The following is a 16,455-nucleotide window of genomic DNA, read 5'->3' on the forward strand; positions in this document are numbered from 1 at the left end:
TAGTTTGTTAGTGAAGCAAGTAAAAATGACATATATTACTATTACATTTTTTATAAAATCTTAAGTATTTAACAAAGTACACAATATCCAGGCAGCAAAATCTGCTAGATTTTGGGCAATCTCACCAATAGCCTTGCTCTTAAATAGTTAAGCTTTCTTTGATGGCTTATGCTAAAGGACGATTTTTGACAGTGAATGATATCCTGTTTTTTCAAATTATGCTTTAAATTCCAAAAATCTACATGAACCACCAGAATGGAAATCATTGGTTTGATGTCTTACTCACAGGACAGTCTCGAAGTATGATGTTCATGCATTCATGAATGGGTTTTGAATCATTGATCCCCTGATTCTGAGACATAAATGCCACTGAGTTAAACAGTGAGCCGAGTTAGGTTCGTTTTTTTTGCTGTTACGTACTTTGAAACCATACCAACTGTTTCATAGTGACAAACCCATAGGACAAGTCGTAGAAAAAAAATCAGTAATAATTCTGATTATGCAGATTGCTGTGTCTGAAAAAAACTCACATTTTTACTGTTGAGAAAGAATTACATCTGTGAACAGTTTTATCCCACCAACTGATGCAGAATCAAACAAAGAATATGTAAATAATCTCATATTTGCCTCAAAACAGAGTACTGCACTATTAAACTCTACTACTTTTTTAAGCTGCTTCCTGTGAATGCATTTAAATTCATGGAGTGTCACATCCAGCATAAGATACTTACTTTTCTTCTGATCATTTAAAGGAACTCTTCAGTGTAGTGCAAGCCACTGCCGGATTTTTTTGTGAAAGGCCAGTGTAGCTTTAAGAGGCTGCAACAAGCTACTTACTCAGTTCAACAGAATGATGTCATTAGTTCCTCTCAAAAGCTTCCTTGCTTTTACATGCTATAAACCCCGACTTAGAATTTATACGGTCGGATACCATGGAAACATATACTAAAGGTAATTAATATTTTTACTGAACTTTAAATAAAGAAGATGTTTTCACATTGTTATGGTTTAAAGAAGATTTTCAATTTTTTTATAAGACCCCTTTTAAAGTTTAAACACCTTTTCTCCAGCAGAGTGAACGAAGCTTGTGAACAACTTCAACAGCTGTGACTGTTCTGAGTTTCTTAAATTCTATTGACAATTTGTGCAGTATAGTTCTCTTTGATGCTGTAGATATTATTTGTGGCCAGCATAACATTAATCTCAAGATGCAGCTGAATTCTTTTCTTGATCATGTTCGTAGATATAATATGCTAGAGAAATTTCCAGAAGCTTCAAATTTGAATCAACGCAGCTCCTTTGCAACTAGACATGAGAGGACTGTTTTTCTTGTTCACTCTAACTGTGCGATCTGCTACTGGATTTGGATTTGGATACGGATCTGAAGGTAAATGTGTATTTTGCCATTTTATTTCCCTTGTATTGAATCAATATATGTCAGAATGTTTCATCATTCTAATTTTCTTCAACTTTTATATAAATCCACATATAATGAGTCATTCCTTCCCCCTCCACTTGCAAATCCACACACAACACACTCCACTCTTACTGAGTTTAATTAACTCAGTGCAGACTGGGAATCAAACCTGCATTGTCATGCCATACTTTATGCAGAACTTTATAGGGGAAAATTAAAATTGCTTTTCAGAGAAGGAACAAAATGTCAGATCATTTGGACAGGAACTCAATGTAAAGTGAAAGATTTTATCAATGACAACTGTTTACTGTGGAAGTAAGTTTGTTTTTACTGTTTGTTATTGTTCTGCAAGTTTTCACCCAATGTCCTCAATGGGACAAACAATGTAAAAATGCCTTTTTAAACACCCAGTGGAGGGTGGGCAGAACCCCAGCAAATGCTACATGCTGGGCCCCATTTTGTTTGCACTATCAGTTGCTTGTATGTTTATGTCAGAAAGCATGCCCTTGGAAGAAAAATCAGGAAGTGTTATTTGCCAGGATCTGAAGAATGCAGCTGGCAAAAAGGGAAGTATGGAGAGGAAGGAGCAGAACGTAGCAGGGATCTTCTGGCTGATGGGGAGGGGAGATTGAGTAAAGACCTGAAGTTTACTTGTGGATCCTGGCAGCACAAGCGTGCTGGGAGTGTAGATGAGATGGAGTGAAATGTTGATATGGTTTGGATCTTTCATTTAAAGTGTTGGATTCCACTACAGAAGTGTAGAAGTTTCTGTGACAAATCATAGTCTCAGTACCAAGTCTCAGTTCCCTCTCTTTCCACTTTACTCTCTCACTACCTCTCTCTTTCTCTCTAAAGAAAAGCATATGCTTATTAACAGAATTATATAAGAAAAAGTTAATGTGCTAATGGAAATGCCAGTACTTGGCCTTTTTTGTACAGTTCCTTTGTATTTTATGCTTTTCCCTTCAACTTCAGCTTCATGTTGCCACAGGGTGATTAACTAAAAAGTAGCTGTGAAGTTGTTTAGATTTAACTCAGCTGAATTATTGAGGTTATAAAACTGTACCAGTCTAATAATTAAAGTAAGCATTAAGTGCCAAAGGAAATTCTGGAAAATTGGGAAAAAAAAGAGTTTTAGATCTTAATGGTTTTTAGAACAATTCAGAATTTGAGAACAATTCAGTGTCTTTTTTCATTGATTAACACAACCCAGGCAGTTTGGGTAAACTGTAACTAAGTTTATCCAGAACATTTTAAACAAGTAATTTGATCTTTACCAAAAGAAGGAAAAGTGACAATTTAGCTCATAATTTAAAGGCTGAATCTGTAAATTATTTTGAAAAAGAGAATAAAAACTAAACATTTAAAACTCACAATATTTCTTATTAACTAACAATGCTATAAAATGCTACAATACGAAATATGGCACAGATTGTGGCAATGATTTGTGCATTTTCTTCTCAGATTCTGAAATGGTTAACTCAATAATGTTTTCATGTTCCTTTAAAACACCGACATAAGAATAGGAATCAGTGCCAGAATAGGACATTCAGCTCCTCTTGCTTGTTTCACCACGCGACCAGATCATAGCAGTTATTTATTACCTCAATCTCGTTTCTCTGTAACAATCCCATTTACCTTGCTTCCCTTAACATCTAAAAATTTATTAATCTTTACTTTGAATATTGTCAGGGACCGAACTTCCACGCTGAGTCATACACTCAGAATTATTGAGACATGCACTTAGAATCATTGAGTTATACACTTAGAAGCATTGAGTTATTCACTTAGAAGCATTGAGTTATACACAGAGTCATTGAGTATGGATACTATGGATATAGGCCCTTCAGCCCAAAATGTCTATGTTGACCAATGTGTCTTTTCGAGTTGTCCCATTTGCCTGTATTTGATCCATATCCCTTTTAACCTTTCCTGTTCATGCGCCTCTCTAAATGTCTTATTTTAAGATGAATGGCCCCTAATTCTAAATCTCCTCATCCAGGGGAAACAATAAATCCACATCTACCCTGCCAAGCCTGGTTAAGTATTTTGTGTCTTTCTGTGAAACAGCCGTATATTCCTTCAACTCAAGGGCGTATGAGCTTGGTTGATTTAATTTCACCTTCTATAGCAAGGCTGTCAATCTGGTGAACCACTGCCACACTCTCAATATCGCAAGTACATTTGTTCATAGCTAGTGAAACCAGATCTGTTCAGAATATTCCAGATATGATCTCAGCAGGTTTCTATATAATTGGAATAAGATGTTTCTACTCTTGTACTCCAATTCTTTGCAATAAAGTCCAGCATGCTGTCTGCTTGATGAGTCAGCTTTCTAGCGTCTAGTGATTCATGTCCAAGGACACCCAGGTTCCCCTGAAAATCAATCTCTATCTTGCCATTTAAATTAAAATCCACCTTTCTGTCCTTTTCTAACAGACCCCACACTTTTTCAGATTCTAAATCATCAATCATCTCCTTCCCCATTCGTTTAGCCCATTTCTATGTACTCAAAGTTCGCCTTGTTATCCTTAGGATCAATACTGCCAACTAGCTTTGTTTCATCAAGAAACTTAAATATCCTACACTTAATTTCTTAGTCCAAATTACACATATAACCATGCTACCACTTTGTTATTTATTTATTTACTTATTGAGATTGTTATGCACCAGCAGCGATAGATATGAAATTGAGTCAGGTTTTTATAAATAAACAAAATTTATTAACCTCTGCTCAAAACCATCAAATTAAACAAATGACTAACTTAAACAGAAGTTAACAGTGTTATGTGTCTATAGTTATCAAACAGTCAAACTTAGAGATAAATCTTAACAGCTTATTCAAGCACAGTCTTAAAGTGGTAGTTTATTAAGTCCATATGATTCATAAAGTAAGTGAGAGGTGAGACTTCCCGAACCAGCGATGAGCGATTCTCAAATAAAAGACAAAACTGTCGACGCAGATCCCCAGCCGAGAAATTCCTTTTCTGAAGAGATCACGAAGAATAAGATTTCTCAAAGTAACTGACCTTTCGCCGGAGGTGGTCACCACACACCCGAGACCATGAATGGGTTAACCAAAAGTGTGTGCCACAATCCACATCAATCACTTTGAGACACACAGAATGCCATTGATTTCTACCCAATTCTTTGGGTTCGCATGAAGCTGGTAATTCTTCACTCTCTCTCTCTCCTTGTGCGATTATGTAACCACCAACTGTGACTCAACAAAACAACTACTAACAAACTATGGTCTCCCCTTTTATACCGGCTGGAACATGCCATCACGTGACATCAAATCACCCCACTATCAGGAGACAATTACCTCATACCAATATCACGAGACAATAACATCATGCTCACGAGAAACTCACGGGACAGGCAACAAGATACAGTGCAGAATAGGCCCTTCTGGCCCTTTGAGCCACACCGGCCAGTCCCCAATTTAATCCTAGCCTAATCACGGGATTATTTACAATCACCAATTAACCTACCAACTGGTATGTCTTTGTTCTGTGGGAGGAAATCAGAGCCCAGAGAGGAAACCTACACGGTCGTGGGGAGAATGTACAAACCCCTTACAGGCAGCAGTAGGAATTGAACCCGTGTCATATGTACTGTAAAGCATTGTGCTAACCACTACACTACTATGCTGCCATATAACTTGGAAAGTTCCAGCATTTTCACAACCACTAGTATGAAGCTTACTGGTCCTTTGTTTGGTATGGAGATGGCAACCAATATCTCCACAGCTGCAGCCTTCAAAACCCTAGGATATACTGTAGGTCATCAAGTCCTTACTGTAATAGGATGTATACTTTTGTGTTTGCATTCACTTTCACCCTGAAACTAACTGGTTATGATTACATATGTTGCTACTGTGCACTATCACTTTTTCTTCATATGTAACAATCAAATATTTCTCTTTCTCACCACTACTATTTACTTCAATGCCTTATTGACATTGCTTGTTAATGGACTCAACACGGCTCCTCTGAGCATAATTCATGTGACACTAATCACGTGAACCTTTTTTCTCAGTATTGATACCAGTGTCCCATGAACTGAATTTAGTTTTTTCCACGCCAATATTTGGAACTTGCATTTAATTGTTTTGACCTTATTTATTTACTCAATGCCAATCAGCATGTCTTAGGTAGAAATTCAGAATTTATCAACTTCATGTTACTGCTTTTTAATTTGGGCCCTACTTGCTCATATTCCTTCAGCAGAACCTGCTTTTGTCCTCTCTATGACACTGTTCCCCAGGAGGAAAATGGCAAATGAATCTTTCCTCTTTGGCTCTGTTCCTTTCTAATCCTGTTGAGGTGTCCTTAACTTGAGCAATCAACAGGAAGAAGGCAGTAACTGTGCTGTCACCTATTATCACTACATACCCCTTCATATCTGCAACTTGAAAGACCTCCATAATGCAATGCTTTACTGAATAGTTTACTCATCCACCCAGCAGTTTCTGCTGGCACCCACAGAGGCTGCAACAAAGCTGTTTAAGTGGAAGGGCTGAGGTGCCTGTATTGCTACCTTTCATGTTACAAGCCTACATCATGCAAGGTCAACCATCTTGACTTGTTTAACTGACCGTATCAGTGGGATGTATCGACCACCTGAAGCAAAATGGCAAGTAAATTTTCTCTTCCCCAGTGTAACACAGTGTCTGAATTTCATCAACTCTGTTCTGATTTTTTTTTAGATGAAAGTACATGCATCACGTGATGTCATGGATCCCAATAATTTCTATTATCTTGCATATAGTACAGCTGTTACATATCACATGCCCTGCCATGCCAGTCTTAGATTTTTTATTTAAATGCATTGAATTTATTTAACAACCACCTCACCGAAGTCACTTTCTCAATAAAATTCATTCCATGGATTCCATAATTTTAACTGGGGCCTTCACATTTTATCTTCCCATATTACTGTTCAATTATGCCGATTGAACCCAAAGTACCAGTTCTTACTAGCTACCCATATACCTGTTGTTGTCCCTTTCCACGCCTTATGACACATCTGGCGGCATTTTTGCTGCTTCTGTAGCATTTTTGACTTTTGTATGAGGCCAAGTTGGTAGCTTGACACTTAACACAACATGGATAGAAAGTGTGCAAGGGGTTGGTCGGATTTGAACTCAGGACCATTCGCTTCGAAGTTCGGTGTTGATGCCACTACACCACCGGCCAGCTACTCAAGTACCAGGGAGACCAAAATTAAATTTTCTCATGTTTACTGCTAATTTATCACTGCAAATTAACACTGTCAGGTTAAGAGAATTGAACTGTAAATTTAAATGAAAATAATACATTTTTGAAAATGAAAGTAAATTATCCCCTTATTTTCCAAATTCCACATTCATTGAAAGTAACATTCAGGATTCAAGGTTAATTTCAAGGTAACCATTATACATTTATGAACTTTCTAAGTATTCTTCATAACCAATCACAATTTATTTATCGATGTTGTTGGGTAGTTATTCTCAGCGAAGTATGCAACATCCGAGGAGAAGCTATCGATCAAAACTTTTTACAGTTGCTGAGACTAGCTTTTTCACTAATTAGCAAAGTCACAAATGTCAATGATTCTCGTATAGGTTTATAAACTTTACTTGCTGAATGAAAAGCAGTCTTTTCAGAAAACATTTATTTAATTTTTCTGTGTGAACACCTTGTAGAATAACAAAGCATGTTAAAACTATCATTTTCAAGTTTGTGAAGTTACCATGATGAAAATATCAGATGGTCACCTTTAAGTGCATGGAAGCTATTAATCAGTTTGTCATATTTTCTCATCAGGAATACAGCCCTTTTAACTAAAATACACTATTTAGCACATTTTTTTAAAATTGTGTCATTTAAATATACTAGACAAGAAAAAAACAAATGAGTGGAGAACTACAAGTTCCAAGAGAGCAATTGTTATTGTGGAATTGTAATTACACAGTATCAATATCCTAAAATTCCAAAATTAAATGACTTACAGTGTAGTAGAAATCAGGAATTGCATCACAAAATGCTTGTGGAAGCTGCTGTAACTTAAACCAACAAGACAATGGTGCTCTGTTCCTGGAGTTTGGCTTTCATAGCTTTAACCCCAGTGGCAGAGACTGATAAGTAAGAATCTGAAATTGCCAGTGTTATTCTACCTGCTTTGGATTGGCAGCTGATTTGATTTGGGTTCATCTTTTGAACTCAGCTGGAGGAAAAATTAAGTCACTCTAATTTTCCATCCCATTCCCAATCTCGGCTTCCTACTACGAATCTGATTAGCCTCAGTGTATTTGTGAGGTACAGTTACTTGATACTCAATACTGGATTAGACCATAAGAAATAGGAGCAGAATTAGGCCATTCAGCCCATCGGGTCTGCTATGGTTTATTTATTATCCCTCTCAACCCCATTCTCCTGCCTTCTCCCCGTAACCTTTGGCACCATGACTAATCAAGAAACTATCGACCTGCGATTTAAATATACTGAGTTACTTGGTGTCTGCAGCTCTTTGTGGCAATTAATTCTACAGATTTACTACCCTCTGGCTAAAGAAATTCCTCCTCATTTCTGTTCTAAATGGACATCCCTCTAGTCTGAGGTTGTGCCTTCTGGTCTTAGACTCACCCACCAATGGAAATATCCTCTTCACATCCAGTCTATCCAGGTGTTTCAATTTTCAACAGGTTTCAATAATATCTTACCTGATTCTTCTGAATTCCAGCGAGTACAGGGCCAGAGCCACCAACTGCTCCACATGTGTTAACCCTTTCATTCATTGAATCATTTTCATGATCCTCCACTTGAACCTCTCCAATGCTACCAGATCTTTTTTTAAGATAAGGAGCCCAAAACTGCTCACAATACTTCAGAGTGGTCTGACCAAGGCTTTATAAAGCCTCAGCAGTATGTCCTTGCTCTGATATTGTAGTCCTCTCAAAATGAATGCTAACATTGCATTTGCCTTCTTTACCACCTGCTCCACCTGCAAATTAATCTTCAGCAAATTCTGCACAAGAACTCCCAAGTCCCTTTCCATCTTTAATCTTTGAATATTCTTCCCATTTAGAAAATAGTCTTTGCCCTTGTTCCTTCTACTAAAGTGCTTAACCATACACTTCCCTACACTATATTTGATTTGCCACATCTCTGCCCATTCACCCAATCTGTCAAAGTCCTTCTGCAGACTCCCTGCTTCCTCTATACCATCTTCCCCTCCTTCGTATGTCTTTGTATCATCCACAAACTTGGACGGAGAAGCATCAATTCCATCATCCAAATCATTAACATGTAATGTGAAAATAAGCAGTCCAAAACATTAAGGCTCTGTGGAACACCACTAGTCACTGGCAGCCCACCAGAAAAGGCCCCCTTTATTCCCACTCTGGCTCCAGCCAATCAGCTAATGCTCTATCCATGCTAGTATATTACCTGTAATACCATGGGCTCTTATCTTGTCAATCAGCCTCATGTGGCACCTTGTCAAAGGCCTTCTGAAAATCCAAGTAAACAACATCCACTGACTCACCTCACTCTGCTTGTTATTTCCTCAAAGAATTCCAGCAGATTTGTTGGGCAAGATTCCCCTTAAGGAAACCAAGATGACTTCAACGTATTTTTTTCATGTGCCTCCAATTAACTTGAATCCTTATCCTTAATAATAGAGTCCAACATCATCCCAATCACTGGTCAAGCTGACTGGTTTATTATTTCTGTCTTTTGTCTCCCTCTGTTCTTAAAGAGTAGTGTAACATTTACAGTTTTCCAATCCTCCAGAACCATGACAGAATCTAGTGATTCTTGAAAGATCATTAATAATGCCTCCAAAATCTCTTCAGCCACCTCTTTCAGAACCATGGGGACAAGGTGACTTATCTAGCCTCAGACCTTTAAGCTTCCCAACCTCTTTCTATTTTGTAATAGCAATTACTCTCATTTCTGCCCCTGACTCTCAAATTTCTGGCATATTGCTAGTGTCTTCCACACTATGCAAAATACTTAATAAATTCATCTGCCATTTCTTTGTCTGCTGTTACTATCTCTCCAGCATTATTTCCCAGCAGTCCAATATCCACTCTCACATCTCTTTTACTCTTCATATAAAGTATTTCTGAAAACTTTTGCTATCCTCTTTTATATTATTGGCTATCTGATATTTATATTTCATTTGTTCTCTCCTTATTGTGTTTTTTAAACTGCCCTCTCTGTTGCTTCCCGATCCTCTAACTTCTCACTTTTTTCCTATATTATATGCCCTCCTTTTCCTTTTATGCTGTCTTTGACTTCCCTTGTCAACCACAGTTGCCTCAATCTCCTTGTAGAATAATTCTGCACCTTTGGGATATATCTACCCTGTGCCTTTAAAATTGTCCCAGAAACTCTAATTCCTTTTCCAACAGATGCAGATAATGAATTTATCTCAGAATTGCCAAATTCTGATGCAAGGTCACCCATTTGTACAACTCATTAACTTTTAAAACTGCTATAGATAAGAATAAGTATGAATTTTGCGGGAGAGTATAAAATTGGAGCAGGGCAAATTATGAGAGCATTAGGCAAGAACTAGGGGGAATTAATAGGGATCAGCTGTTTTTGGGCAAGTCTACATCTGACATGTGGAGGGTGTTTAAAGACCAACTGTACAGGACAGGTATGGTCCGGTAAGAAGGAAGGACAAGGATGGCATGATTAAGAGAAGCTTGGATGTTGAGAGAGGTGATGAATTTAGTAAAGATGGAGAAGTATGCAAAGCTTATGATTCTAGAATCAAACAGAACTTTGAGGATTATAAAGAAGCCAGAAAAGAGCTGAAGAAGAGAATTAGTAAAGCCAGGAGAGGCCATGAAAAGTCCTTGGCAAGTAGGATTAAAGAGAACCCCAAATAATTGTATACATACATCAAAAGCAAGAGGATAGCTAGAGAGAGGGTAACGAGAGGAACAGTCATTTGGATGTGGCAGATATGGATGAGATCCTTAATGTGTACTTCACAGCAATATTGACCAAGGAGAAGGGTGTGGCAGATAGGGAGATCAGTGCTGAGTGCATTGATATGCCAGGGTATTTCAAGGTAAAGGAGGAAGTATTGATGGGTCTTTTAAAGATCTTTAAGGTGTATAAGTCCCCTGGGCCTAATTGGATATACCCTATGTTATTGAGAGAGAGGCAAGAGAAGAAATGGCTTGGGCCTTGACCAATATCTTCGTCCTGTCTAGCCAGAGATGAGGTCCCGGAGGACTGACAAGTAGCTAATGTTCCATTATTCAAGAAGCAAACAAGGGATAACCTGGAAACTATAGCGTGGCAAGTCTCTTGGCAGTGGTAGGGAAGTTACTGGACAGAATTCTTAGGCATAGGATATATGAGCATGGCTTTGTGCAGGGCATGTCATGTCTTACTAATTTGATTGAGTTTTTTGACAAGATGACAAGGGCAATTGATGAAGATTGAGCTGTGGATGTTGTCTACATGGATTTCAGTAATGGGTCTGATCTGGTCAAAGGGACTTAATCTAGCTGGAGGACTGTCATTAGTAGTGTTCTATATGGATCTGTACTGGAACTTCTGCTGTTTGTGATGTATATAAATGACCTGGATGAAAACCTAAATGGGTGGGTTAGAAAGTTTTCAGATGATATGAAGATTGGTGGTGCTGTGGATAGTGTAGAAGACTAGCAAAGAATACAATGGGATATGGATCAGTTGCAGATATGGGTGGAGAAATGGCAGGTGAGTTTAACTTGGCAAAATGTGAAGTGTTGCACCTTAGTCAGTCAAATGGAAAGAGGCAGTACACTGTTAAGGGCAAGATCCTTAAGTGTTGATGAGCAGAGGCGTCTTGGGGTCCAAGTTCATAGCTCTCTGAAAGTGGCTGCACAGGTTGATAGGGTGGTTAAGAAGGTATATGACATACTTGCTTTTATTAGTCAAGGCATTGAACTCAACAGTCATGAAGTTATGTTGCAGCTTTATAAAACTCTAGTTAGGCCGCATCAGGGGTATTGCATACAGTAATAGTTGTTTCCTTATAGCTTTGTCAAAGCTTTGGACAGGATGCAGAAGAGGTTTACCAGGATTTTGCCTGGATTAGAGGGCATGTGCTATACTAAGAGATTGGACAAACAGGTTGTTTTCTCTGCAGCGGCAGAGGTTGAGGGTAGATCTAACAGAGGTTTATAAGATTATGAGAGGCATAAAAAGAGCAGAGAGACAATATCTTTTTCCAAGGGTTGAAATGTCCAATACCAGAGGGCATACATTTAAGGTGAGAGGGAGTAATTTCAGAGGAGATGTGAGGGGCAAGTTTTTTTACACAGTGAGTTATGGGTGCCTGGAATGTGTTGCCTGGGGTGGTGTGCAGGCCGAAACATTAGAGACTTTTAGACAGGCACATGGATGGAAGGTTATGGACATTGTTTTTAACAGAAGAGATTAGTTTAGTTAGCCATTTGATGACTAATTAGCTTGGTACAGCACAGTGGGCCGAGGGTCTGTTCCTGGTCCATACTGTCCTGTGTTCTGGTTTTATTTCAGATGTCCAGGATCTCCATTTCTTTCTTATTGCTTTTAAATTAAAATATTCTGTTTTGTTTACGTACATGTGACTGACATTTTTGATCAAATACTTGGATATTGTGCTGATGTTCATTTTCTTCAAACTGAGTGCATGAAATTTAACCACCTTTGAAAACTGAGGACTGAACAAATATATGACATGTCCAGTATTCCAGAAGGACACAAGTATTCCAAAATTTCACCTTGTTTCCTCTTCATAGTAAGAAATGCATCACAAGACATTGGAACACTTGTGCACTGAGGCAGTTAGTCTCAACTTTAGCCTCGAAAGATGTAGCTTAACCTGACATTCTGAGGAGAAGGTTGGAAAAGATTTGGCAATAAAAAGTGCCAGGAGAACAAGGTAAATCATTTGACATTCTGTAGAAGAGGAAGGAGAGTGAATCTTAAAATTAATACCTCATATGGTTGATGAAGCCTGGACTATAAATTTGATTGGCAAGTTTTAGTTTCATCCTAGATATCCAAAGAATCTTTCTATGCCTTAGTTCAGTTGAATTCCAAGAAGGTTGTATTCTGTGAGCACATTTTAGCAATCAATTTCAATCTTGTCTTTAAAATCAAATCATATGTCCTCCACCCTGGAATGCCCAGAAGGAATCTATGTCAGAGCATCTGAACGTGAGCCACCTTACAATGGGATAGGTAACTCCGAAACATTTCCGTCTGCTCGAGCCTCGTCTTGTCTCTGCAATAATTCAAGAGCTGTCATTTTGAATGAGATTTATAGTTTTTATTATGAGTGCCAGTGAAGTCTATCCCACTGGACTTTCTCCAGCAGGTAGAAGTTCTATTGACAACTTGTGCCAGCTTGCGTTCCCTAAATTTGCATTTGGCTTTCTTGATAGGAACAACCATTTAGGAGAGTTTTTTTTGCCATAAACTCAGATGTGCACATAGTTACCCCAAGGACTTAGTAAAGGTAGGTTAGGCTGGATTGCTTATCTTTCCTAAAAGTGATCATTTGGGAATAAGGCCAACATTCATAGGATGTGATAATCTTTTTTTAGTAGTGTTCATTTTGTAATGTCGACAGCATGGAAATATTACTTGCAAAGAGCAACAGGCACAGACTATATTCAGAAAATTTTAGGAAAAATAAATATTTGAGGATTTTTTTTCAATGGATTGTGGAATGAAACTAAAGGATACCTTTACCAAATGCATTTAATCCCTAGACTACAATGACAGAAATGCAAGTGATCAAGAAATAAGTGAATTGGCTGAGTAGAATGGTTCTCATGCACCTTTTGCTTTCTTATCTAACACAATGATTTGTAATGCTGGAAGTGTGTGCTACAGACATTCTTATTTCTATTGTCTAATAATGTAAGAAAAATACTTACCACTGCCAATATGGAATTGCTTCACAAATATCCAATCAAGACCAAAAATCCCCATCTATCACTTCACACATGCCAACTACAGTCTTTCTATAACTCCAGCTTTGCTAGCAGAAATTGGCAACACACACAAAATGCTGGTGGAACGCAGCAGGCCAGGCAGCATCTATAGGGAGAACCCTATAGCATCTATAGGGAGAACCCTATAGATGCTGCCTGGCCTGCTGCACACCACCAGCATTTTGTGTGTGTTGCTTGAATTTCCAGCATCTGCAGATTTCCTCATGTTTGCCTAGTAAAACTTGGGCAGGTTGAGAAATATTTATAATTCATTAAGTTATATTTCTTTTAGTTGTATAACTGAATAGTCTTAATCCCTATGACAAGCTATCTTACTCCAATATGAGTTACAGAACATTACTTAGCAAAGTGTATTTTTGATTATGCTGAATGATTAAAATTGGTGTTTTAAATTTGAGGGTTTTAATGTGGAACATGGCACTCCTTATAAATTTGTGTTTGAATGTTTATTTTTATGTTGGCATATTGCAGCAGCTTAATGATAGGGGCAAGATAAGGTGAATGGATGTGTTTGAGGTTGCTGGAATTGAACTATGATAAGTTCACAGGTAGAAAGGAGATTTTAGGTTGCCTCTTCCCCCTCTTTTCCCTGCTGTGCATTTATTTCTAGCCATAAATCAGTGTCCCGAAGATGGGAAGGTGCAGCAGGCAGCAAGACCATCATATGCCGTGATATTTACTCTGCTCATGTATGTAGGATTCTGCTAAAATGATCTAGGCAGCAGAATTATTTGGCACACCTATAACCTGTCTTTTCTATTTGCATGGTTATAACGATCTATTGTCTGCATATTGTCTATGTTGTCTAGGAGTTGTACAACAGAGTCTTCATGTAGATTTTGCTGCCTAGTTCAGTTGTGCCAAGCTGCACCATACAAAATGAAAGCAATGGGACTGTCACCAGTTTATCAGGCATCAGTCTGCATGATTTTCTGCCTGTAGTCATGCATCAGTTAAACAGTGAGTGAGCTGAATTCCTTTCAGTTTACCTTCAAAACAAATTTGTCATGATTCAGATTCATTTATTTAGTTATGTACATTGAAACATAGGGAATCAGATTTAATATCATCAGTGTATGTCGTGAAATTTGTTAACTTTATGGCAGCAGGACAATGAAATACATGAGAAATAAATAAAGATATAATCAACAATGGAATATAAACAATAGAAATAGATATATCTCTATTAAATAGTTAAGTTAAAATAAATAGTGCAAATAACAGAAGTGAAAAAAAATGTAGTGAGGTAGTGTTCGTGGGTTCAATGTCCATTTAGCAATCGTATGGCAGAGGGGAAGTATTGTTCTTGAATCGCTGAGAGTGTACCTCCCTCCCAATGGTAACAATGTAACCGCCAGTGTACAGGCGATACAGTGAAATGTGTCATTTGCATTCTCAACCAGCAAAACCTAATGAACCTGGGGGCAGCCCGCAAGTGTCGCCACACAGTCTGGCGCCAACATAGCATGCCCACCATGTCCGCTGAACAACAGAACTACAGCAACACAACAACAACAACAACAGCCAAATAAGCTCTGTTCCCCCCTCCCACCCACCTTCCCAAGTGCACACACACACCATCCTCCAGGATGCCAGGGTTGCCAGGAGTTGCAGAACATTACTTAGCAAAGTGTCACTTTGATTATGGTGAATGATAAATGCTGCTGTCTCAAGTGGACTCGTGGATTTACAGATCCATAGACATTATGCCTTTGACTTCTCCAGTGAACTTGCAGACTTTCACACCCAGGGCTTCAGCCATGGGGCCTCGACTTTCACAAATTGACCGCTGGACTTCGATCTTCAGTATCAATTCCAGAGTTCACCAATGATGCCAAATGAGAATTCTGAATGGGGACCCCAATCTCCAGGCCTTGTGCTCTGGACTCTGATGACCAGGACCCCAATACTAAGCCTCGTAACTCCAGTCTCACTGACTCATGTATTTAAGGGTCCATCAGCCATTTTGATTCGGCCTGTACAGGATTGTGATCCTGGAACTCTGAGATGACTTGCTGCTCTGAGGTACCACCAGTCTTTGCCCTCACTGGACTTCTGGCCCGACATCCAACTCTGATTGTCCTTAATCTCCCATCCACCTCACTGGCCTTTGAATGCAGAGCATGGAGCAGAGGCCTTGATTTTGGTCTTACTGCTAACTCCCCCAAAACAACTAAGTCTGAGCCATGACTTAGTTCAGCACCATCTTGACTGGAAGTTGGAAAGAAATAACCTGAAAGGCCTACAACACAATAATCGCAGCAGAGCAGGGCAAAGGAAACTGACTTGTAGAGGATTTGGTTGAAAATAATTTTATGAACTATTGTGGGCTCACAGGCAGTCATGTGCACTTTCTCAATGCTGATCTTTGCTAAGAGTGAATTAAATATGGTTGGCTCACTTTGAATAGATTTCTTTTATGCATGAGACAAAGGCACACTGTTAAATGTTGGAAAGATTTCCATCTCCATCTGAAAAAAGCAGAGATACAGAAGTACATTGTTTTCATTTTCTTGCCAGCTACTTGGAACATGGTCCTGAAGTTATAGTAGTGCCACTGGCAGATTCTCCTTATAAAAGCATGGATATCTCACAATTTATTCCTTATTGAGATTTAGGAAAGTTGCACTCTTAGCACCCTGAAGCGATCTGATTTTGCACTGGGTGCTCTTCTTCCCTCCACCCATTCTCCTTCCCACAACAGTATTTCCTACAGTGTACGTTCTGTTCATTCAGTTAACGTGAATTGACAGGAATGCATCCAGGACTGGAAGCAACTGGTTTTGCAGAAGACTCAGGTCAGCAAAAATTCCTTCATAGCCTGCCTTAAAATTCTGTGTAGACCTTAGCATCTTAGGTTGGCACAATGCTTTACAGCATAGGTGGCCAGGGTTCATTTCCCACCACAGCTTGTAAGGAGTTTGTACGTTCTGCCCATGATCGCATTGGTTTCCTCCAGGTGCTCTGGTTTCCTCCCATAGTCCAGAGATGTACCGGTTGGTAGGTTAATTGGTCAATGTAAATTGTGCCCTGTTTA

The 16,455-nt window shown here is 38.7% G+C and overlaps 1 protein-coding gene across 2 annotated transcripts in view; it reads left to right on the forward strand.

The window, feature by feature from the left end:
- Positions 1–854: 854 nt before the first annotated feature.
- The window catches only part of LOC140734385 (sushi repeat-containing protein SRPX2-like), an 87,353-nt gene continuing 71,752 nt past the window's right edge, over positions 855–16,455 (forward strand). For both annotated transcript variants that reach the window (XM_073058264.1, XM_073058265.1), the window contains exons 1-2: positions 855–951; positions 1,244–1,387. In XM_073058264.1, coding sequence (XP_072914365.1) covers positions 1,312–1,387 — 76 coding nt within the window. In that variant the 5' untranslated portion in view covers positions 855–951; positions 1,244–1,311. The remainder of the gene's footprint in view (positions 952–1,243; positions 1,388–16,455) is intronic.

The sequence above is a fragment of the Hemitrygon akajei genome, chromosome 10 (genome assembly GCF_048418815.1).
Source record: "Hemitrygon akajei chromosome 10, sHemAka1.3, whole genome shotgun sequence".
Classification (NCBI taxonomy): Eukaryota; Metazoa; Chordata; class Chondrichthyes; order Myliobatiformes; family Dasyatidae; genus Hemitrygon; species Hemitrygon akajei.